This window comes from Littorina saxatilis, linkage group LG4 (genome assembly GCF_037325665.1).
Source record: "Littorina saxatilis isolate snail1 linkage group LG4, US_GU_Lsax_2.0, whole genome shotgun sequence".
Lineage (NCBI taxonomy): Eukaryota > Metazoa > Mollusca > Gastropoda > Littorinimorpha > Littorinidae > Littorina > Littorina saxatilis.
Window position 1 is genome coordinate 44199440 of NC_090248.1, and position 25418 is coordinate 44224857.

General features: G+C 42.7%; 2 protein-coding genes across 6 annotated transcripts in view; one reads left to right on the forward strand and one right to left on the reverse strand.

Moving 5' to 3' along the window:
• Window position 1: 1 nt before the first annotated feature.
• On the forward strand, window positions 2–9013 carry LOC138964846 (traB domain-containing protein-like). The gene is made up of 9 exons (XM_070336897.1): window positions 2–67; window positions 516–791; window positions 1753–2015; window positions 3292–3432; window positions 3994–4104; window positions 4576–4715; window positions 6288–6460; window positions 7132–7231; window positions 8055–9013. The coding sequence occupies exons 1-9, from the start codon at window positions 46–48 to the stop codon at window positions 8173–8175; spliced, it is 1347 nt and encodes a 448-aa protein (XP_070192998.1). The 5' UTR covers window positions 2–45; the 3' UTR covers window positions 8176–9013.
• Window positions 9014–12516: 3503 nt separating this feature from the next.
• LOC138964837 (uncharacterized) overlaps window positions 12517–25418 on the reverse strand; it is a 51009-nt gene continuing 38107 nt past the window's right edge. For all 5 annotated transcript variants that reach the window (XM_070336883.1, XM_070336881.1, XM_070336882.1 and 2 more), the window contains 6 exons: window positions 25030–25188; window positions 23850–24065; window positions 22908–23030; window positions 22148–22324; window positions 15361–15653; window positions 12517–14785 (listed from right to left, as the gene is read on the reverse strand). In XM_070336883.1, the coding sequence (XP_070192984.1) occupies window positions 14530–14785; window positions 15361–15653; window positions 22148–22324; window positions 22908–23030; window positions 23850–24065; window positions 25030–25188 (1224 nt within the window). In that variant the 3' untranslated portion in view covers window positions 12517–14529. The remainder of the gene's footprint in view (window positions 14786–15360; window positions 15654–22147; window positions 22325–22907; window positions 23031–23849; window positions 24066–25029; window positions 25189–25418) is intronic.

Here is a 25418-nt window from a genome sequence, read left to right on the forward strand (position 1 = left end):
GTGTACACAGGAAGCGGCACCCCACAGGAAGTTGTGTTTGCAGTCATGGCAGACGATATTGCAGAAGGTGATGACAAGAAAATATAAACGTTTTTCTCTTGATTTCAGCTTCGACGTGTCATACCTTGTTGTGTGGATGTACAGCAAATGACAGAGAACTAAATTTACATTACTAGAAGTTGTAGACGGTCTTTTTATGTGCATTTTTGTGTGTCAGTAAACCGTAGTCCATATGGTGCTACTCACTTCATCTTGTAAGTTGTATTGCAACAGACTGACACCAATGCATTCAACCCGGAGATAACGACAGTCATTCATTTGAACGTTTATATTTTCGCCATTACGACCAGGTATAGTGTGCCAGCGATTGACTGCTTTGAGGCTACCACTGAAGCAGTTCCTTGTAGTTATACACCTTTCTTGTGACACTGACATGTATTAACATACATGTACGCGTTTAGTGTCAGGATAGTATTTGTACGTCTTACTTTTAATTGAAAATCTGTTCTTTTCAGGTCTTAGAAAAAGGGAGGTGAAGACCAACCCAGCAGCTCAGTCTGGTGGAGATTCAGGGCAGAGTGACTCACAGAAAACAGAAGTAGCAGCAGCAACAAATTCATCTTCCACAATGGATGGTCACGGACTTGATGCTACCAAACAGATAGCAATGAATGGTGTTTTGTTAGAGACTGACAGCAAGGCATCACCAGAAGGAAGTGCGGCTTTGAATGGCAGTATGGGTGACACAGTACGTTCAGCAGCCCAAGGGAAACAGCCTGTTACTGGCAGAGGTACATGTGGCTCACAATTTATCTTACAGTAGATTAATTGTTAGAAGATCAGAAAGTCAGGTACAGACAATACAACTGATACAGTGGAAACCCCCTTTTAAATCCTCCAAAAATCTCAGAAAACCAGGTCTTACCAAAGGAGGGAATCTTAAACTGAGGATAAATTTACGAAGGTTTTAAACAACAAACCTGAGAAAACAGGGTCTAAGAAGGGGGGGGGGGGGGGGGGGGAGTCATAAATTAGAGGGTCTTAAAAAGGGTTTTAACTGTATACCAAAGTCATGTTTGCAAGCTGCATAGTCCCGCTTTCAAAGGGGTAGTTTTGGATCAAGTTTCATGGATATCATTTGGATTGGTGTACTCTTCTTCTGGAGTATTATAAGTGCAAAGAAAAAGAAAGAGTTTATGGTTAATGTTATTCGTTAAGACACATGCATACAGTGTATTCTTGAAAGAACAAGCTGGCACTTTGGGTGGCCGAGTGGTAACGCACTTGCGCTCGGAAGCGAGAGGTTGCGAGTTCGACCCTGGGTCAGGGCGTTAGCAATTTTCTCCCCTCTTTCCTAACCTCGGTGGTGGGTTCAAGTGCTAGTCTTTCGGATGAGACGAAAAACCGAGGTCCCTTCGTGTACACTACATTGGGGTGTGCACGTTAAAGATCCCACGATTGACAAAAGGGTCTTTCCTGGCAAAATTGGTTAGGCATAGATAAAAAATGTCCACCAAAATACCCGTGTGACTTGGAATAATAGGCCGTGAAAAGTAGGATATGCGCCGAAATGGCTGCGATCTGCTGGTCGATGTGAATGCGTGATGTATTGTGTAAAAAATTCTATCTCACACGGCATAAATAGATCCTTGAGTCCGAGTCTGGAGATACGCGCGCGATATAAGACTTCATATAACTTTTATTTCTTGATGAGTTGCATTAATCTTATACTGTTTCATTTTCCACTTTCAGATCAACCTGTACAGAGGTATGAAGATTTTGAAAATGGCGATGAAGAAGATGACGATGATGTCGATGACGATGACTGGGTGAGCGAAGAAGGAGAGGAATCAGATGTAGAAGACAACGTGGAGCTGGCTTTTCCGGTTAGACGCCGAGAATCAAACCCCGTATTACCGGACACCGTCACCCTCCTTGAGGCCCATCAAGGATGTAAGGTGTATGTCATTGGAACTGCACACTTCAGCACAGAGAGCCAGGAAGATGTATCCAAGGTAAGGGTGTGTGTGTGTGTCTGTGACAGTCAGTGTGTGTGTGTCAAAGTAGATTCTACTACAGTGGAACCCCTTTTTAAGACCTCAAAATTTCTCTGAAAATAAGGGTCTTAAAAAGGAGAGAGTGCATCTTGAAATGGAGGTAATTTTACAGAGGTTATGAACTTTCTTTCTTTCTTTCTTTATTTGGTGTTTAACGTCGTTTTCAACCACGAAGGTTATATCGCGACGGGGAAAGGGGGGGAGAGGGGATAGAGCCACTTGTCAATTGTTTCTTGTTCACAAAAGCACGAATCAAAAATTTGCTCCAGGGGCTTGCAACGTAGTACAATATATTAGTTTTATTTCCTTACTGGAAGAATGCAAGTTTCCAGTACAAAGGACTTAACATTTCTTACATACTGCTTGACTAAAATCTTTACAAAAATTGACTATATTCTATACAAGAAACACTTAACAAGGGTAAAAGGAGAAACAGAATCCGTTAGTCGCCTCTTACGACATGCTGGGGAGCATCGGGTAAATTCTTCCCCCTAAGTTCCTGTAAGAGCCTCTGGATTTTTGTAACATTTATGTTTTGTTTTTGGTTTTGTTGTAAAGTGTTTATGATTGTGTTCTATTCCGTCAATGGCGTCATTCTGGTAATGATGTTGTTATTGCTTTTGTAAAGCGCTTTGTGTGTTCGAAAGCGCTATAGAAATCACCATTATTATTATTATTATTATTAAGCCGCGGGGGGTACAGAGGTTATGAACGGACAATTTGAAAAAGCAAGGTCTTGAAAAGTAGGAAGGGTCAAATCAGGGGGTCTTAAAATGAGGCTACGTTCCACTGTGCATTTTGTTGAGGGAATGTTTTTATAAACTAGCTGACATAATAAAGTACCAATGGTATCGATGTAAATGAGCTGTATGGTACTAGTGGAACCTTTAGCAGCATTTACACAGAGCCACACATCTACACACATATATAGCTGAATGTACTCAAGTGCACAAACACACACACACACATACAAATACAAACACACAAACACACACACACATAAACATACACAAAAAGACAGCAAGTCATTATTTTTCTTTGCTTTCGTCACACTTATGCTTTCGCATCCATTTTAAGCAAATAATTTCCTCCTTAAATATTGTCTTTTCTTGTGTGTTGGAGAGAACGATTTGTTATCGCTGTGCAATTTTTGTTGACTTATGACACACTGGTATTCATGTTCGATCTTGGACTTATGGCTTTATTTTATTATTTTTTGTTTACCTATTATCAGGTAATTCAGGCAGTTCAGCCAGATGTTGTGATGGTGGAGTTGTGTAAAAGTCGAATCAACATCCTAGAGTTGGATGAAAAGATGCTTCTGGAAGAGGCAAAAAATATCAACTTGGCCAAATTCCGGATGGCAGTCAAGCAGGTTTGTAGCCAATACAAAGTTGGGAGTGAATGGTTGGAATATAAATGTGTGAGTGCATGCATATATCTTTGTGTCTGTGTCTGTGTCTTTGTGTCTATGTGAGTCTGTCAAACTTGTAATATTTTATATAAAAAGAATCAGTAAATGATGATGTCATCATTTTAAATGCATTTTATTTCTCTGGTAACATATTTGCAGCAGATACTGTGATAGGGAAAAAATGAATATTTAAAATAACATGAAATTGAAGTCCCTGTGATTTTAAGCATATTAGGTCCTGTTGAGAGGCATTGACTGTACATACAGTGGAACCCTCCTTTTTAAAATCCTCCTGAAATTGAGATAATCATGTTTTTTTAGAGGAGGGAGTTTTAAAATAGGGGTAAATTTACAGAGGTTAATTATGAACAAAACGACGTGAGAAAACTGGGTCTTGAAAGGGAGGGAGTCTTAAATTTAGGGGTCTTAAAAGGGGGGTTCCATTGTGCTAGCAAAGTTGGGATAGCTGCAGGGATAATGTACAGTCATTTTTGTCGCTAAGAAAAACGATTGTGTGTGCAGAGTGGTGTGGTTCAAGGCATCATGCACCTGTTGCTACTCAGCATGTCGGCACACCTGACCAAACAGTTGGGCATGGCACCCGGAGGGGAGTTTAGACGAGCATTCCAAGAGGTTTGTATAGTGCATGTTTCTAAAATGATTTTTTCAGTGTTAAAAGCGGGTGAGGAGCATACATGGCTTTGTTTAATTTCTGTAAATGTAGCAAACTGAAAAAATCCCCCCCCCCCCCTCCCTCAAAATGATGTCACATACTGCAAGATGAGTGAACACTTTGAGACTCATTGAGTGTGTCGGCAAAGCTCACACAGGGCTTAGTTTGGATATTGCCTCATAAATGCAAGTGTGTTTTGTGTGTGTGTGATTTTTCATGTTTTTCCTCTACAGTATATATGACTACTTCTGTTAAATGACCTCCAAAAATCTTAGATATTTTTGTCTTTGAAGAGAGGAAGGCTTACATCAGAGGTAAATTTACAAACACGGTGAAGAGAAAGTCTAAACAAGATGCAGGGCTTAGTGGAGAGGGAGCCTTAAATTTTAAAATTGATGATCTTATAGAAGTTTCACTGTACGATTTTCCAGGCGCGACGTGTACCGGGCTGCAGGTTACAGCTGGGAGACAGACCGATACAAATCACGTTAAAGCGTGCCCTTGGGGCGTTGACGGTATGGCAGAAACTCAAACTGGCTTGGTATCTCATCACTTCCAAAGACCCTATCAGGTGAGAATTAAATGGCAATTTTGGCAAATCGGTGAAGTTAATTGGGGTTTGCTTTAATTTAGGAAGATTGTTATAAGGTATGGCATACTAATGATGATCTTATTCATTGTAGGATTATTTGTTGTGGGATTATTTGTTATGGGCTACTACGTCCCATTATGCTGAGGGAAAAAAGGTGCAGAAAAGGTTAAAGATTGTGTAGTAAGGTGGGAGTTTCTTAATATTTAACCAAAATCATGATAAAAGTATGGACATATTTTCTTCTTATGTTCTGATTTTTGACTCACATGCGAAGCAAAAGTGAGTCTATGTACTCACCCGAGTCGAAACTTTAACGTTGGATATTTCTTGGACACTATTCAGTCTATCAGTACCAAATTTGGCAAGATGGTGTATGATGACAAGGCCCCAAAAAACATACATAGCATCTTGACCTTGCTTCAAGGTCAAGGTCGCAGGGGCCATAAATGTTGTCTAAAAAACAGCTATTTTTCACATTTTTCCCATTTTCTCTGAAGTTTTTGAGATTGAATACCTCACCTATATATGATATATAGGGCAAAGTAAGCCCCATCTTTTGATACCAGTTTGGTTTACCTTGCTTCAAGGTCAAGGTCACAGGAGCTCTTCAAAGTTGGATTGTATACATATTTTGAAGTGACCTTGACCCTGAACTATGGAAGATAACTGTTTCAAACTTAAAAATTATGTGGGGCACATGTTATGCTTTCATCATGAGACACATTTGGTCACATATGATCAAGGTCAAGGTCACTTTGACCCTTATGAAATGTGACCAAAATAAGGTAGTGAACCACTAAAAGTGACCATATCTCATGGTAGAAAGAGCCAATAAGCACCATTGTACTTCCTATGTCTTGAATTAACAGCTTTGTGTTGGATGACCTTGGATGACCTTGACCTTGGGTCAAGGTCACATGTATTTTGGTAGGAAAAATGTGTAAAGCAGTTCTTAGTGTATGATGTCATTGCTAGGTTTAGGTCAAGCATGTGAGTCGTATGGGCTTTGCCCTTCTTGTTTTTGTTTACATGTATTTTTTTTCTTCTCATTTAACACCATGTGAGCGCTACCCCATTGCAATTAGGTGAACTTCTTAATGTTATTGTTGTTGTGTTTCTTGTCTTCATAGTTCATATAACCCTGTCTTAAGATCCCCAAAATCTAAGAAAATTAGGTCTTAAAAAGGAGATAGTCTTAAAATAGAGGTAATGTACAAAGGTTATGAACAGAAAATCTGAAATAGCCTGGTCTTGAAAGGAAGGAATTGGTAAATTGCGGGGGGGGGGGGGGGGGGGGGATCTTACATCCACCTTAACACTTTCTACCCCACCTATGTTGAAACAGGTCACTCAGAATTGTAGAAACTGTGTATCAACACGATGGAATGCAGGCGTTAGATCAACGTTGCAGGAAGCGACTGAAGTGACTGTGTATACAGATATATCTGTACCAGGTCAGATAGAGCCATATGAGTGGGTACGGATATATCCTCCGTACCTGGGAGACAATGAGTTAATAGTAATGGTGAACATTTTTCATATGTTTGACAGCAAGGAGGATGTGGAGAAGTGCAAGCAGCGTGATCTGCTGGAACAGCTGCTCAAGGAGATGACGGGAGAGTTCCCTGCCCTTAGCCGCGTCTTTGTGGAGGAGCGAGACGTCTACCTGGCTCACTCTCTCAAAATGGCCGCTCGACCACGGGAATACCCCGACAGACCTGAGAGTAAGCTCTATTACTGAATTTTCCTACACTGGTATACTGCAGTGAAATGACACCCTTGGGATCCAGCCCACAGTGTCCTTACTTTGAAGATGGCCTGTCATGATTGGTATTTTTGGTAAAGATACTGGACAAGGGGCATAATTATTAGAAAGTGTTCTTGCTTTGGAGCTACGTGCCCTCTTGTTAGAAGGGCCTCACATCGCAAGTACTATACTTATCATATTTTTTCTGATTGGAAGGGACTGTTTTTTTTATGAGTTGCTAGTTTGAGGTGGTTGCGTCGACAGCAGCATTGAGCACTATACCGTGCTTATGACTTAGGTGTGCCTGTGATATCAGTTTACAAACTCTTGGTGTTATTCATGAGCCTCCTTGAAGAAAGAGAAGGTTACCAGTGTATAAGGGCCTGAAAGAAGGAAGATCCTCATGTATATATGCATGAGCCTTGGCACCAGGCACCCTCTATATATATAGAGGCATATCAGGCACCCTCTATCTTCTTCTTCTTCGTTCATGGGTTGAAACTCTCACATTTTTTTTTTACATGTATAATCGTTTTTACCCAGCCATTTAGGCAGCCATTTGCTGTTTTCAGCACGCAAGGCATTAAAGGGTATATATATCTTCTCGCTCAGTAGATACTGATTTCTGTTATTGTGTTTTCTTTTCAGTCAGCATACCATCTGTGGTTGTGGGAGTGGTAGGAATTGGCCACGTGCCTGGAATTGTTGCAAACTGGCCCAAGGAGCAAGACATCAAAGACATTATGACGTATGTAGTGTATTTTCTGTGTCTTATTTTCTTCTGCATTAAGTGCTCCTGTATTTTTTCCTGCACTTCAGTTTGTTGTTGTTGTTGTCTACGACAGATATGTGTCTACAGCTTCTCTTTATTTCACAAGAACTAATGTGTTTCCCTGTCACTGTTCTTTGTGCCCATACAAATGCTTTATTTCATTTCATTTCATTTCCTCTATGATCCCAATGCTGGGGAATTTGTGTAGCTTCCTCCCAGTGGAAAGCTAGCAGCAACAAGAGCAGCGCTGCAGGTGTGTGCGTGTTTAGATGTAATCAACCACCTGCACTTATGGCAGAATGGCAGAGATCTTTTACACGGGGGTGGGACATGGACACCGCCTGAGTCTGCACATAAAGTTGACTCATGTCTGCGTCCCTGCCGGGATTAGATCCTGTGACCTTAGGATCACAAGTCCAGTGCTGTACCAACTGAGCTACCAGGCCCCCGGCCTTGTTTGTCATTGTTGCAGAGTTGTTCTCAGGCCTTGGCCTTTGGTCACTGATGCATCGCTCTGACCCCTAACCTGTTGACCGTATAATAGTTTTGACATGTACAAGATCTTCTGACCGCGAGTGATATGGTTTTCTAGGCCGGACATTGGGGCTATACATATTTCAATCCAGGTCGTTCTGACCTATTGTCCTTTGAGTTTGGGAACAACACTGCGTTGTTGATTATTCCCTCTGTCAGTTATAGTGTTCTCCCTGTTCATTGTTGATGTTTGTCCCATTATATATTTTTGTCCTTGTATATTTTCCCCTTACTCAAGTACTTATCTATCTTGTTGTTGTTGCAGGATACCGCCAGGCTCCATCTTGGGTAAAGTTTTCAAGTGGAGCATACGAGCGAGTCTGCTGTGTATCATGTCCTACGGCTGCTACAGACTGTACAGGTGGACCTCACACGCCGTCTTGTAAATCGTGTCATTGCGACGCACACAGTCACACATACAGTGAAATCCTCATTTTAAGACCAACAAAAAATCAGAGAAAATCGGGTCCTAAAAAGGATTCATAAAATGGAGGTTAGTTTTGCAGAAGTCATGAACAGAAAATCTGAGAAAAAAAACAAGATCTTCAAGCGGGAGGGGGGGGCCTTAAACTGAGGGTGGGGTATGTGGGTGTGGGCGGTCTTAAAAGGGGGTTCCACTGTATTTTGATTGCATTTCAGATTCTGTCAGGGCGTTGGTTGTTGTATATTTCTTGTAAATTGATGCTTTTGATCGAGTTGCATAAGGTGTTCTATTTGAACATTTTGGGCTAGGTGTTACTGTTGTTGAATGCATGGAAAGTTTGAAGTGTACATGCTGTGTTGGGTGAGAGAGGAAAGACTGCTGGATTTTTCTGTGTTCATACTATTTTCCAATTTTCATTTTGTCGTCAGTAAAGCAGCTGCTGGAGTACGCGTTACAATATGTGTACTTTAATTCTTTAATAAAAACTTATAAAATTACTGCCATACAACTTTTTTCCCTCTCTCTCTCAATATCTCTCTTCTCCCTCAAACTCTATCTCCCTCTCTCTCTCCCCACTGCCTCCCTCTCTCCCCACTGCCTCCCTCTCTCTCTCTATATATGTAAAAAAGTAATATTCTTGCTTATCTATTACCCTCGATAATAAAGATTTTGTCTTGTCCATCTTTCTCCCTGCCCCCTCCCTCTCTCTCTCCCTCTCTCTTTATCTTTCTCCCTCTCTCTGTCTTTCTCCCTCTCTCTCTTTCTCCCTCTCTCTCTTTCTCTCCCTCCCTCCCTCTCCCTCTCCCTCCCCCCCCCTCTCTCCCCCCCCCCCTCTCTCTCTCTCTCTCTCTCTCTCTCTCTCTCTCTCTCTCTCTCTTTTACACTTCCATATCAAGTTCTTTAATTTCATCTTTGTGGAGGGGGAACAAATGATAATTTGTAAGGCTTGCATTTTATCCTTTCTGGCAGATTCTAGCTGTTACATTGTACTTTAAATTTGGAAGTGAGGTAATGGGGTGGTAAAGGAATTCATTGTACTTGTTTCTTTTAGTTCTGTAGCTGTTCATATATCTAATACTATTAATATTATCATTATCATTATTATTATTATTATTATTATTATATCAAATACAATGAGAGTGATGAAGAAGGGTAGTGTTGATTTGAAGACATTAAGCCACAATTTCTTCTGTGTGACAAATTAAGCTTATAAGTTTTTTTCTTTTTTTCTAGTTTTAGATTTTAATCTATCAGCATTAACTCTGATATTACTTTTTTTGTTACGAGTATAAACTGATTTATGATGTAGCGTTGGAAGAATGTTTATGTCAGCTAATTTAATTTTCGTCCCTTGCTGTTTGCATGCATGGCTTCCAGTACAAAAACAAAATCATGATATGATATTTCAAGTTATATACCTGCAGTTTCAGGTTTCTTCTTCTTCTTCTTCTTATTATTATTATGAACATTTGTGCGCCTAATCTAAATATAGCCCCAGGCGCTTACAAAATATACCAGTTGATCAGTATTCTGTTGCGTTTAACCGTTGCCCCAAGTGCAATATTCAGGTGTTCAAAGTGGAGAGTTTGTGACAGAATTAAATGTGTACATACTTGAATCAAATTTGCACATGTTTGAAACCAACTTGAAATGCAAGTGTATAACGTACAGTCATACCTCCAGTGCCTCTACATTGGGAGTTTATTTTGCTGAGGCTAGGGGAAAACTCTTCAATGTAGTAAGATAGTTACTTCTTGTCAAATGATATTGTCACACTTCTTGTTAGTAATTTCTCATAAGTGTACGTTACACCTGTACGCCTACAGCCGATCCTGCTCTGAGGGGATAATTGATTTTGCAAGTAAAGATAGAATCAGCAGTATACCTGTTACCAGACTTGCACAACAAAACATTGTGTCCGGTTTGATGTGTCTGCTTCCAATATTGTGAGCTAGCTGACTATGAGAGCAAATGTGGCATACTTCTGTGTTTGCGCCAATTGAATTAGTCAGCAACTGCATTGTTTCTTATGCATGGGTGAGAATTAAAGGTTGTGCCCTGCCTTAGTGAAAACTCCCCCTGTCTCATTGTTGTGAAGAATTGTTCTTAGTATATTTGTACAGCAAGCTAGAACTCCATAGATGTGGATCACGCTTAGTTTTTGCACCGAATACAGTGGAACCCCCCTTTTAAGACCTCCAAAAAGATCAGAAAATCGAGTCCTAAAAAGGAGGGAGTCTTAAAATGGAGGTAAATTTACTGAGACTGTGAAGAGAAAATCTGAAAAAGTATGGTCTTGATAGAGAGGAAGTCTTAAATTGGGGGGTCTTAAAAGGGGGTTCCACTGTATGCGAGGCGTGTGCGTGTGGTCTCCCAGTGGCATAGTTTGTGGACAGAATAGGTCTTGAAATCATGATGCCTTGCTCTTCCTCTTTTCGATTCTTTGGATGTTTTCGCAGTGTTCAGAAGGGTGTAGTTTATGTCTGACCAAACTGCTAATGACTTTTTATTTTACAGTTTGGAGCCACTTGTGGTACCAACAATTTAGGCATTGGCTGATTTTAGATAACAATTGCTACATTCTTATTGAGGCCCAGTTGTAAAATAAGATCACTGCTTGCTTTTGTTTTGAATGGGACTCTTTTGAGAAGGGTGTTTCTGACCTCTCATGTTCAGTGAAGAATTTTTTGATGCAGCTTGTCAAAAATTTCAACTGATGATTACCAAATAAGAATTCTGTCCCCAGTGTTTCTTTCAGGCAAGCATTTCTTGCAACTAGCCTTTCGCTTTGCAAGAAAGCGAGAGTGTGTATGAAATGGTTTGACGGCTATAGCTACGTGAGATTTTAAACGCCATTGGTTGATACCGCTCTGGTCGGAAAACAGCCATGAACAGCCAATGGGATTGGCAGCCATTTTTTCTCACCTACTCTCGCCAAATCCTAGTGTTCCTTGCGGCAAGAATTGCCCAAGAAACACTACTTCCTCTCCCCACTGGCTTCACTGGCCAAATCTCACGTCAAAAGAAACGGGGGACTGGTTTGATTGTGGCATTGTACTGGCGTTTCACATATTCATTATTTTCATGAAGAATTTATGTTGTTAAATTGTGATGCATTATTTCAAATGTTTATTTGCAGTCTTCTTACTTTATCATTATTTAATTGATTAATGTATTTCTTTACAGAATCATAAACCTTTTGGGAATGTTCATTCTTTGAAGCATTTTATACAGGTTTCAGATGTTTATGACAAATATATACAGTGCATGCGCAGAGAGGACAATCTGATGCTTTTTTTTTCTACTGTCGAATTACGTCTACTATTGTCTTTTCTTTAAGCAGATCGAGTTTCTAGCTTGTACAGTACATGGCTAGTTAATTTTAAGATAACTTTTGAGTTGTGATCCTATATGTGACCCTCCACCACGGAATGAGTCGCATGTCACCTTTGCATGATTTTCATATTTTTACATTTTCCTAAAGAGTTTTTTATGCTCTATCCAGTGGTGAAACCCGTTTTAGAAAAGAGCGAAAACTGTTTGAGTTTTAAGCCTGTGACCAAGGTGACCCTCACACTGTTAACAGACACTCCCCGGACTTATATTAAGCCTAGCGCAGAACCGCGCGAGGTGACATGCGACTCACTTCGTGGTGGAGGGTCACATATGTACATGTACATGTATTTGGTATGAATAGGTTGGGTTTGTACACAACAGCTTTCCACATGTTCATTTCTTTGACTTTGATTGTTTATTCAGTAAGTTAGCTAATACATATGTATGTTCACTTTTAATTATTTATGATTATCCTAACAGATGAAACTGCCACACTTTCATTTTTCTTTGAAGATTGTATTGTTTTTTTTGTCACTCAAATCACGCCACCTCTTATATTCTGTGCAAACACTTATACTACAGGAGACAATTTGTTCAGAATTATGATATGGGTGAATGGTATCCATTGTTTTTTGAAGTCTCTCTTTTTTATTGCTGTTCAGCTGGATAATACACATGGTGCTGTAGTGTATGGAAATATTATGGTAAGGTTCATGTACATACCGTGATTATTTAACATGAATTCTCTGTTTTGAAGTCTTTAAACAAATCTGGAATAAAAACTTTCTAAGGCAATGGAAGTCTGACCTTGTCCTTTGGTTGAGAATTGATTTCATGGCAATTGTTGATGAAATTTGAAATGTGTGTGTGTGTTTTGAAATGTGTGTATGTGTTTTGAAAAGTGTGTGTGAGAGAGAGATTTTAAATATGACAATTATTTAATTGTAAGAACAAAGATATGCAAGAGTAGCGTTTCATCATATTTAATTGCATGTCATATCCAGTGCATTTCACAAACATTCAAGATAAAAAAAAAACCAGCTGGTCAAACGTGCTGTGGTTTTCACAAATCATTGCAATACGTCTTCGTCAGTATGTTGCAGCAAGATAACACACAAATGGACTCAACTGACAAGATTTTATGGACGGACTGCTAAAAAACTGCACATATTATTCTTCATTAAAATCCGAGAAAAGCGGAAATACTCATTATTTATAATGCTGATGAATTATGATCAGGGAAAAATACAACACTCATGATTGATATAATGCTTACCTGTACATGTATACTCAGCAGAGACAATGCTTGCTCGAATAATTCTGAATGTCTTATCCCTGACAAAAGTTCAACATGAATGTACAGCAAAATATATTAAGACAGGTGTCAACAGTCAGCCATGTAATTGCAAAAGCTGACATCAATCTGTCACAACACTTGCAGACTTCTTTCAGCCATACTTACACAGACAGACACACAGACAGACAGGCAGAAACACGTCAATATAGACACATTATACAAACAATATATCTGGACAATAGCAACACAAAAACCCACTTGTTTCTCTATAATATATCACAATAATTACAGACTTCTTTCAGGTATACCTACACCCACCGACAGGCAGAAACACATCAATATAGACACAATATACCAACAAAAAATCTTGACAATACCAACACAAATACACGTTTTTCTATAATACAGATCAGCAGTGGATGTACCACAGATTTGTTGGTGTTCAGAAGTTTAATAAACCACTGGTACCGTACAAGTATATTATCATATAAATAAATGGTATTCATTTTCAAACCAAGCAAATCAGCAGTCAAAAGTATCACAGTCATGTGTTCCGAATATAGTTACATGCAAAGATTCAAATGTTCAAGCCATAATCAGAATACTGAGACAGAAATTCAATGCTAGATAAAGACAAAAATCTATCTTCTTTTTTAATAAACACATCACACCAAAAGGCAAACAAAATCTGCAATGCTTGAAAGGCCTCCTAATGCGAATCAGATGAATAAAAGCAGGAAGCAGCGAGAAGAAAATATCAACAATAGTTGCACATTTTTTAGCAATAACACATTCATAAAATAAAAGTTCAGCAGTTGAAGTAAAAAAGATTTCAGCTGACATGTTACAATGCTGATCGATATAAACCTTGACCGAAGGACATAGTATCCGTTCATTAAGATTTAGGCCACATTGGAATACTGAAAGATGTGAATGTGAATGTGCGCAGCGAATGTATACATCAACAGGTGCTACTCCCCCTTTTCAGACATTTTAACAATAAGGTTTCAACAACAATACTTCAGAATACTCTAAAAATCTCATAATATGAAGAGAAATGAACGTCTGGTAATGCACAGAGAGAGAGAGAGAGAGACAGACAGACATACAGAGACAGACAGAGAGAGAGAGAAGGGGTGAGTAAAAGAAGCATACTGGAATAAAGAGAATCAGAAAAGTCTGACAATTACTGGTAGGTAATAGATCCTCTGGTCTTATATTAAAAATGGGAGACAAAATTCCAACAATGTATAAATATGAAAATATGTAAAACTTTAACAAAACTTGAAATCAAATAGATTACAAAAGCTTCAGGCATTTAAAAAAATTAGGAAAATATTCCCGTTTGGTTCTTTCGAGTAAAACATGTAAGAAAGCAAAAATGCAAAGCACACTTGAAACCTGATCACTAACAAATTATTATTCAGTTGGTTGATGACTCCCCTTACATTTCATGTCACCTACACAGGTATTTCACAGCCATATCAGAAAAGTCGTATCAGTGGGTTTTGACCATGAATAGATATTATGAAACTGACTCTACCTTAATCACGGCTTTGTGCTCATTTTGTGTTTCAAAACAAACCAACAAGAAATTAGCGTTGAGCATCACACATGGCTATTTCAGACATGAAGAGCTTTACAACAGTCTCTTTCCCAGCCTATCTATTCTTTAGATGACGGCTACACATAGACTAGCCCTCGTTCATGCACAGCAGTCACAGAAGCTGACTGTGCTAGACCCTGGGTGCTGGTAGCAACGTCTACCCTGGGGAGGAAATCACGGGGGTCCAACGTCTCTCTGGCGGCTCCCACGGCTGGCAGCGGCTGATAGAGACTGAAGGCCATAGGGGTGCGGAAGAGGTGGTTGTCCCGCTCCTGCTCGTTCAGCGGCACGATGGATTTCTTCCACAGCCTCTGCCGGTCCTTGTGCACAAGGCTGGTAGAGAAAAAAGGAGAGGGGAATACAGAGGTGAGCAAAGACTGTACTCGCGTCTGAATAAAGAAGATGAAGCAAACAACAGCGACATTTTGACCACTAGGGTCTTCCTCAGGCACATTAATACAGCAGGAAAAAGAAGACAGCCGATAGAACAGAAAGAACAACTCCAGATTATCGATTCACACTATACGATTCTATCCGTTTATTTTGGTTTGTGAAATTTGTTTGCAGACAGGAGTATAAGACAACTGAATTGCTCAAGGAGAGAGATACAGCTCCTGTTAAAGTCAACATCCAGAAGAAAAAAACACTCGAGGAGGGTCTCATGGTCCTAGATAGCTATCTGTGAAGAGTTTACTTTTTTCTCACTCTTTCACTCTGCTAGAGATTTTATAATCTGGGAAGAAAGTTAATGCTGACTTACAGTCATTTCTTTCACAATTATGATCTTTGATTCTGAAATTTTGAACGTTATCAGTCTATCTGTTGTTGGATTAATGTGTGTACACTTTAATCACAGAGACAAAGAAGCATGTCAAAGGGATATGATGTGCTAATCCACGGTAACTCACGTGAAATCCTGGCCGTGTTTGGCAGCGTGCACCCTATGGTCGTACACCTGGGCAGGCACGCGGTTATCCTCTATGGACCAGCTACTCAGGTCGAAGGGCCCGGGCTTGTAACCGTCCACCCTCTCCTGTCCCTCCTCGGGGATGGCAGGGGGCAGGGGCAGCCCCTGGGCTCGGGCCAGTGTGTCCACTGACGGGTAGTTGACCACGCTCAAGGGTGGGATGTCGCGCACGTTCGTCTGCTTCAGGGAGAACTTGTTTGGCGGGTCCTTCAGCAATGAGGTCAGCCGGTCAATCTGAGAATGAATACAAGGAAAAGAGTGTGTTAGAAACATGTTGAAGTTTATTTCTTTAAAGATACAGTGGAACCTAAGACCTAAAACAAAATCTCAGAAAATCAGGTCTTAAAATGGAGGGAGTCTTAAAAAGGGGGGGGTCTTAAAAGGGGGGTTCCACAGTACCCTCTTTCCCTTGTACAGGATCATGTTCGCTGCTGCAGATGTGGCCAGGCTTTCACTACATGTAGTAAGAGCATCCTTCCACTTAAACATATACCAAAATATCAAAAGCGTTTCTGGTTTTTGTGTGCAGTGAGGGAATGTTTGTGCTAAATCAATTTTGTAACCGACACTTCTGTTGATCAACTTTCTAAAACCCCCCATTCAGCCCATACCGCTCACCCACCCGCCTTCTTACGAACACTCCATTCATATAATCAGCCTCACCATTGCACCTTGTTGCTTGAATAGGAGCCTATCAGCGAACGACAAGAAGAATAGAAGCCTATTATCTGAGGAATCAGCCTCCAGGGAAAGAGAACTGCTGCGTGTATGGCGGGCAGGGTTTGTTGAAAACAGTCGTACACATCTTCCCACTTTAACGAGTCACCTTTTCCATACCACCTGGCCACGCTAGTGTTAATAACATACGATACCGATACATGCACAGCCTAGCTGCGACCTTACGAGTAATTTTCTCCTGCCAATTAATGCTTTGTCAGTTTCTGGGAGACGACAGAATGTTGACATGACACTATTCGATCTTCGCACTATGACATTTTCGCTTTTGACGTCAAAGATTTGTACTTTGGAAGAGGGGGTCATGAAGAGATGTCTTTGTTTATAATGGGCGGTTCTGGTGAGGTTATGCCCCCTCTTTCTTTCGGCTGGTAACTGGCGCCACCTCGCGGCAAGATCACACGAGAAAGGAAAAAAAACTTGCATTGGTCCCAAATAGCATATCGGTTTGATAACAGTTCGCGTGTAAGTCGTGCATTTTATACGGTAAACAGACAATGGTCGGTTCTGGTGAGGTTATGCCCCCTCTTTCTTTCGGCTGATAACTGGCGCCACCTCGCGGCGAGATCACACGAGAAAGGAAAACACCCACTTGCATTGGTCCCAAATAGCATATCGGTTTGGTAACAGTTCGTGTGTAAGTCGTGCATTTTATACGGTAAACAGACAATGGTCGGTTCTGGTGAGGTTATGCCCCTTCTTTCTTTCGGCTGGTAACTGGCGCCACCTCGCGGCAAGATCACAGGAGTTGTCTCGCGTTATCACCCCAGAAGCGCTCATTGGCGTCTTTAGTCTAAAAGCTTGAGTACCCTCAACAACAAAATCTGCCAATACGAGCCATTCTCAGTGAACACTCGCCTCACCCAAACAGGGAAACCCACTGTACGACCACATCCCATCCTCTTCACCAGACGTAGTGCTGTAATGTAGTGTGTACCCAGCCAGCAAGACATTAGCGGCCGATAATCGGCCGAACACCCTTCAAAAAGTCGGGCCGGTGACGTCAAAACATACGACGCGGGTGTTGGCCCGACTAACTTTTGCAAAGAGGCAACGATGCGGCCGATAGGCGGCCGAACACCTGCACTATGGCGGCACGCATCCGGTCCGATGTTAATCGGCCCGATGACTTGTTTGACCTGCGGTCCGACACCTTATGCCGAGATCGGGAAGATATCGATTTCAGCGGGAAGACATCGGGACGATGTCGGCATAAGGTGTCGGGCCGCAGGTCCAACAAGCCATCGGGCCGATTAACATCGGACCGGATGCGTGCCGCCATAGTACAGGTGTTCGGCCGCCTTCGGCCGCCTCGTTGCCTCTTTGCAAAAGTTAGTCGGGCCAACACCCGCGTCGTATCTTTTGACGTCACCTGCCCGACTTTTTGAAGGGTGTTCGGCCGACTATCGGCCGCTAATGTCTTGCTGGCTGGGTGCAGCTACAGATACAGCAGTATGTACCACCACCACCACCCCCCCAAGTGTAACAGTACAAAATTCACTTACAGCTACAGCTACAGCAGTATAACCCCCCCTCCCCCCAGTGTTACAGTGGAAAACAAACCTACAGATACAGCAGTGTGTACAACCCCCCCCCCCCCCCCCCCCCAGTGTAACAGTGCAAAACAAATCACCAGCTAGAGATACAGCAGTATGTAGAACCCCCCGCCCCTACCGCCCTCACTGTAACAGTACAAAACACACATACAGCTACAGATACAGCCGTATACACCCACCCCCCCCCCCTCAGTATTACAGTATAAAACACACCTACAGCAACAGATTCAGCAGTATATACAACCCCCCAAGTGTAACAGTGCAAAAATTACTTACAGCTACAGCTACAGCAGTATATGTACACCTCCCCTCCCCCTTAGTAACAGTGCAAAACACACCTACAGCTACAGCAGTATGTACAACCCCCAACCCCCCCCCCCCCCACCACTGTAACAGTACAAAACTCATTTACAGCTACAGATTCAGAATTATGTACATCCCTCTCCCCCCGCTGCCACCACTGTAACAGTACCAAACATACCTACAGCTTCAGATACAGCAGTATGTACAACACTCAACCGCCTTCCCCCGTGTAGAGTGCAAAACACACCTAGACCTACAGATACAGCAGTATGTACAACCCCCACCCCCCCCCCCCACCCCCTGTGTGCAAAACACACCTACAGTTACATATACAGCAGTATGTTCAACCCCCCCCTCCCCGCCTACTGTAACAGTACATAACACACCTACAGCTACATCAGTATGTACAACCCCCCCCCCCCCCCCCCAAGTGTAACAGTACAAAACACGCCTACAGCTACAGATAGATCAGTATGTACACCCCCCCCCCCCCCCCCAAGTGTTACAATGCAATACCTACAGCTACAGATACATCAGTATGTACACCACACCCCCCAAGTGTAACAGTGCAAACCACACTTACAGCTACAGATTCAGCAGTATGTACTCCACCCCCACCCCCCCCCCCCCCCCCCCCCCCCGTGTAACAGTGCAAAAATCACTAACAGCTACAGCAGTATACCCCCCCCCCCCCCTCCCCGTACAGCTACAGCAGTATAAACAAGAAGGGCAAAGCCCATACGACTCACATGCTTGACCTTGACCTTTACATGACCTTGGCCTTCAGGGTCAAGGTCAAATAACTAAACCTAGCAATGACATCATACACTAAGAACTGCTTTACACATTTTTCCTACCAAAATACATGTGACCTTGACCCAAGGTCAAGGTCATCCAAGGTCATGCAACACAAAGCTGTTAATTCAAGACATAGGAAGTACAATGGTGCTTATTAGCGAGCTTTAGATTGACCAACGAAACTTAGTTCGTAGCGATCCCTTTCGTTTCCGGTTATGCAATCGGGAAATCCCTGCGAACTTTTCTTCGCGCCTGCGGTTCTGAGGCGGTAGCACCTTTAGAAGCAGACGAAATGTTTGTCGTGCTCATCCAAACCAATGGCTAAAACATTGGATAGTGTTCGTGTGTTGCACCACACTTTGAATTGTTGGGTGTGACGAAAACTCGTGGTGACGATTTTAAACCATGTTGGGTCACGCATGGTCCAATCTTACATGGTCCAATCTTACATGGTCCAACCTTACATGGTCCAATCTTACATGGTCCAATATTACATGGTCCAATAATATATATATGGACCATGTAAGATTGGACCATGTAAGGTTGGACCATGTAAGGTTGGACCATGTAAGATTGGACCATGTAATATTGGACCATGTAAGATTGGACCATGTAAGGTTGGACCATGCAAGATTGGACCATGTAAGATTGGACCATGTATGGTTGGACCATGTAAGGTTGGACCATGTAAGATTGGACCAATCTTACATGGTCCAATATTACATGGTCCAACCTTACATGGTCCAATCTTACATGGTCCAATATTACATGGTCCAACCTTACATGGTCCAATCTTACATGGTCCAATATTACATGGTCCAATATTACATGGTCCAATAATATATATATGGACCATGTAAGATTGGACCATGCAAGGTTGGACCATGTAAGATTGGACCATGTAAGATTGGACCATGTAAGATTGGACCATGTAAGGTTGGACCATGTATGGTTGGACCATGTAAGATTGGACCATGTAAGGTTGGACCATGTAAGGTTGGACCATGTAAGGTTGGACCATGCAAGATTGGACCATGCAAGATTGGACCATGCAAGATTGGACCATGTAAGATTGGACCATGTAAGGTTGGACCATGTAAGGTTGGACCATGTAAGATTGGACCATGTAAGGTTGGACCATGTAAGGTTGGACCATGTAAGATTGGACCATGCAAGATTGGACCATGTAAGATTGGACCATGTATGGTTGGACCATGTAAGGTTGGACCATGTAAGATTGGACCAATCTTACATGGTCCAATATTACATGTCCAACCTTACATGGTCCAATCTTACATGGTCCAACCTTACATGGTCCAATCTTACATGGTCCAATATTACATGGTCCAATATTACATGGTCCAATAATATATATATGGACCATGTAAGATTGGACCATGCAAGGTTGGACCATGTAAGATTGGACCATGTAAGATTGGACCATGTAAGGTTGGACCATGTATGGTTGGACCATGTAAGATTGGACCATGTAAGATTGGACCATGTAAGGTTGGACCATGTAAGGTTGGACCATGTAAGGTTGGACCATGTAAGATTGGACCATGCAAGATTGGACCATGCAAGATTGGACCTTGTAAGGTTAGACCATGTAAGATTGGACCATGTAAGATTGGACCATGTAGGTTTGGACCATGTAAGGTTGGACCATGTAAGATTGGACCATGTAAGATTGGTGTGCATCAGTGCAAAACACACCACCAGCTACAGATAGATCAGTATGTACCCCCCCCCCCCCCCCCAAGTGTTACAATGCAATACACACACCTACAGCTACAGATACATATATACATACACCCCACCCCCCAAGTGTAACAGTGCAAACCACACTTAAAGCTACAGATTCAGCAGTATCATGTGTATGTACTCCACCCCCCCCCCCCCCCCCCCACTGTACAGGACAAAACACCTACATCTACATCTACAGATACAGCAGTATGTACTCCCCCCCCCCCTCCCCCCACTGTATAACAGCAAAACTAACATTAAAGAAAAAAAACCAAAATCACTTACTCGCTGGATCCGTCGGTTGTCCTCGAGTTGACACACCTGTAGGTTTCCATCCGTCCTTGGCTACACAATTTTAACTTGTCAACTATCACCGCCACCACGTGGCACTGGGACCAGCACTCAGATTGAGATCCCGAGGCGACATTCGTCTCGGATAACATATCATCAATGTGCTGTCCAACATTCGCAAGAATGTCTCTTCTTTCGATATTAACTTGAACTAAGAAAACAAATAAACTTCGCTCACGCGGGAAAGTAGCAGCTAGCCGGCCATGTTCACACTCAATCTTGTTTGTACCGTAAGGAAAGCTATTAGAGTATTTCAAGTATATATGATGGCGTATTTTTAAAATGTAAAACTCATGGTTTGAGCTCATGCTGTATTTGATTGCAAATATACAAACAAAACTTACAATTAATTATCCTACTCCTATGTGAAAAAGTCAACAAATATGAATAATTTAGTTTCGCATTTGCAGAGTCATGTCACGCCGTTCCCGACGCTTGAACAGGGGACGTAACAAATGCTAAAATAATGATAATAAATTCAAGTTGTTATCTCCCGTAACTCTGCATATTTTTATCGACAGCAACATTGCGTCGGGCCGATGTCGGGGTTTATTACGTACATTTGCGGAGTTTTACACACAGTCAAAACGATATCGGCGCGACAACGGACGTCGACACACGACATTTGACGACGTCACCCGACTGAAATCGTCAGTCGGCCGACGAAAGCTTGCTAGCTGGGTAGGTGAAATTCTCACACACGCATACAACACGTACTGACACAGCTAGTGTGTTTTAGGAAGCGGTTAGGGTTATTTTCTTTGGAGATGGTAGGCTGTAGGTTGTTTACATCAATGATGGTGCAGCCATATTGACCGTCTTATTACCGAAATATAATAGAACTACAATATCATTGGCTAACTGCTATCAGGCAAATTTTTGTCTCCCTTTTCCTTACTTTATTATCCCATCGCTGGAAAATTGGGGTCGCTTCCTCCCAGTGAAAAGCAACAGAGTCGCGCTACCCAGGTGAATGTGTATTAAGTGTAATCGACCACCTGCACTTATGGCAGAGTGACCGAGGTCTTTTACGTGCCACAATGGTGACACGGGGGTGGAACATGGATACCATCTCTGAGTCTGCACATAAAGTTGACCCGTGTCCGTCTCGGCCCAGGTTCCATCCTGCGACCCTAGGATCACAAGTCCAGTGCTCTACCCACTGAGCTACCAGTTTGAGGCTGAGGACACGTACTACACCCACCTCCTCATGCTTGACCACCACTCTTGACCACTGACCTGGTTGCTGGAGTAGAATCCAGCGTCGGTCATCTCTGTCTTGGGCAGTAAACGGTGAAAATACTGCTCTGTGTCGTCCACCACCACCTGGGATTTCCACAACGCCATCTCCCTCTCCTTGGCTTCCATCTTCTCTGCTTGTAGCTTGACGCCCGGCAGATGGATGGACAGTGGCTTCTGTGAGTAAAGGTTGTGAACTGGTGTACGAAATACTCGAAACATCTTTGGAGGCAAAGCTGATCAATAAAGAGTGAGTTCGGGCTAAGAGAGAGAGAGAGAGAGAGAGAGAGAGAGAGAGAGAGAGAGAGAGAGAGAGAGAGAGAGAGAGAGAGAGAGAGAGAGAGACAGAGACAGAGAGACAGAGACAGAGAGAGACAGCGAGAGACAGAGAAAGAGAGAGAGGAGACAGAGAGAAAGAGAGAGAAAGAGAGAGGAGAGAGAGAGGGAGAGAGAGAGAAAGAGAGAGAGAACGAGAGGAGAGAGAGAACAAGAGAGAAAGAGAGTGAGAGAAAGAGTGAGAGAGAAAGAGAGAGAGAGGGACAGCATGAAAAAGAGAGAGAGAGAGGGACAGCATGAAAAAAGAGAGAGAGAGACTGAGAGAGAGAGAGAGAGAGAGAGAGAGAGAGAGAGAGAGAGAGAGAGAGAGAGAGAGAGAGAGAGAGAAAGTGGGGATGGGAGGATGGGGGGTACAAAAACAACAGAAAAATAATGAAGCATCACTTTTCATTTTTCAAAGCAATAACGAATTTTAAGAACTTACAATGAATTCAGGGGGTGGCTTAATGTAGAGTTCCATGTCGTGCCTCCTGTAGTCCCACGGGAATCGATCACGCTCCAAGGGCGGCTGCAGCTCTCTCACGTGAAGGATGTTTTCACGCCATTCCTGTTAAATTGAAAAGAACATCGTGATTGGCTTATAAACAAAAAAAGGGTAGCGCCGTGCTTTATTGCAGCTCGCTTCCCCCAGTGAGAAAGCAGCCGAAATTTCCACGAGATTAACCTGACGGGACTATGTCAAATCTCATCCTTATCTTATCCTTATCCTACAAAGCCTGAGCCTGTCAGCTTGCTGTGCCCATTGCAGTGCTTACCCCATAATGCCTGACGCCAGGCGGAGCAGCCACTAGATTGCCAATTTTAAAGTCTTAGGTATGACCCGGCCCGGGTTCGAACCCACGACCTCCCGATCACGGGGCGGACGCCTTACCACTAGGCCAACCGTGCCGGTTTTCAGGAGTATGGGGATGTGAACACAAGCTTGGGTGCATGTGTTGTTGGAAAAGTGCCTGAAGAATGTTTCAAGCCCACACACTTGACTGAATCTTCTTCATTCATGGGCTGAGACTCCTGCACCTTTTACGTGTATGATCGTTTTAACCCCGCCATTTAGGCAGCCATACGCCGCTTTTGGGGGGAAGCATGCTGGGTATTTTTGTGTTTTTGCAACCCACAGAACTCGGACATGGATTTTATGATCTTTTCCGTGCACACTTGATTTTGTGCTTGCGTGTACACACAAAGGGGATTAGACACTAGCAGGTCTGCACATAAGTTAACCAGGGAGATCGGAAAAGTCTCGACCCTTAACCCACCAGGCACTGCCGGGATTTGAACCCACGACCTTGTGCTAGGCCACTGCGCCCATCGCCACATGCACCAAATCTTTAACCCAGGAGCAAAAGTGTAGGCTTAGCAATCATACCTCTTGCAGTTCATCAATACGAGCAGGATGGGGCTTGTTGGGGTGGGCGTTGCTCTCAACCATGGAGCGTTTGCCGGGGTAGATCCAGCCAGACGGGGAGCGCCAAAGCTTCCTGGACGCCTCAGCCTCTTCCTTGGCCAGAGCCTCCAGGTTGACCGGCACGATGGTGCTGGAGTGAAGGAACTCTTGGCAGCGTGTGAAGCGAGTGTCTGGTTGCTGTGGGAACAAAAGTTGGCATATGAACATTCTTCCAAGGAGGTAAAGTGGAACACCCCCCCCCCCCCCCCCCTTCTTTTAAGATCTCCACAAATCTGAGAAAATCAGGTCTTAATGTGACAGGGAGACTACCGTCACCCTTCACAGCAGGCTCTGCAGAGTTGTTGGCCTTTGAGTGCGAGCTATTTATAGCTCGCCGGCTAGAGTTTTGTTTGTGATAGGGTCTGGCGGCTGCTGTCTCCTTGTATGTTCTTGGTTTCCTTTGCGTAACCAAAACAGTTTTTATAGGGCTAAGAAATTAGCTCTAAAATTCTCAATCCTGTTTGATTGGACTTCGCCTCCAAAGGTGATTGTTGTGTTTCGGCACTCGGGTTACATTAAAAAGAAGGAAGTCTTAGAATAGGGGTAAATTTCAACTCTTCCTCTCCCATTCTCTCTCCTTCTCATTCCCACTGACTTTCTCATCGTCATGTCAACTTGTGTTTTAATCTCAGGGACAGGGCTGTTAGGGTGTAAATCATTGTGTCTGCAGACACAAATCTCTTTCAAATTGTAGTCACAGTTATCAAGTTCAAAAGTGTCTGCTGCAGTCTTGCATTGTGTCTGTTGTTTGTTTCTGCTCTTTTGCTGTTCTATGCAACCCCCGTCGGTAAGACTTCAAATGTCATTTCTAGGACGCTTTTCTGCCTAAATGAAGCTTGGGCATGTTTTTACCGTTTCTCAGCGTTTTGCCTTTTCCATATTATTTGCTGAGCTTTTTACCAAATTGTGTTTAGGGAAAATATTTAACTCCACTCACTTCCTGTGCGATATCACTTGGCTATGACGACTTCCTGCGATACATCAATTGATATAGGGTGCCTGTTTGACCAATGGTTGGTTTCAGTTTCGTCATGTGACCATTGAAAACGCACGAAGAAGAATTCCATGCACGATGGGTGAGAGGTTGAGCGATGTGACTCACCTCTTGCAGTTTAGCTCGCAGCGCCTCATTAGCCAGCTCGGTAGAGTTGAGCGTCTGTGTGCTGTAGTTGTGAGTCTTGACGACGTCTGCTTGGACCAGAGGCATCCTGGTCTGTGATCTCAGGAAGAGGTTCATGTCGCTTTCACGCTTCACCTGGTCCTGGTGACAAGCAAAATGGATAATGAATAGAGTACCACCAATTAACACTCTGCACCAACAACAACAACAACAACAACAACATGCGAACATGAAACACAGTACAGTGGAACCGCCCTTTCAGACCCCCAATTTAAGACTCCCTCCTTTACCTTGATTTTTTGTTCAGAACCTCTGTAAATGTACCCCCATTCTAAGACTCCCTCCTTTTTAAGACCTGATTTTCTCAGATT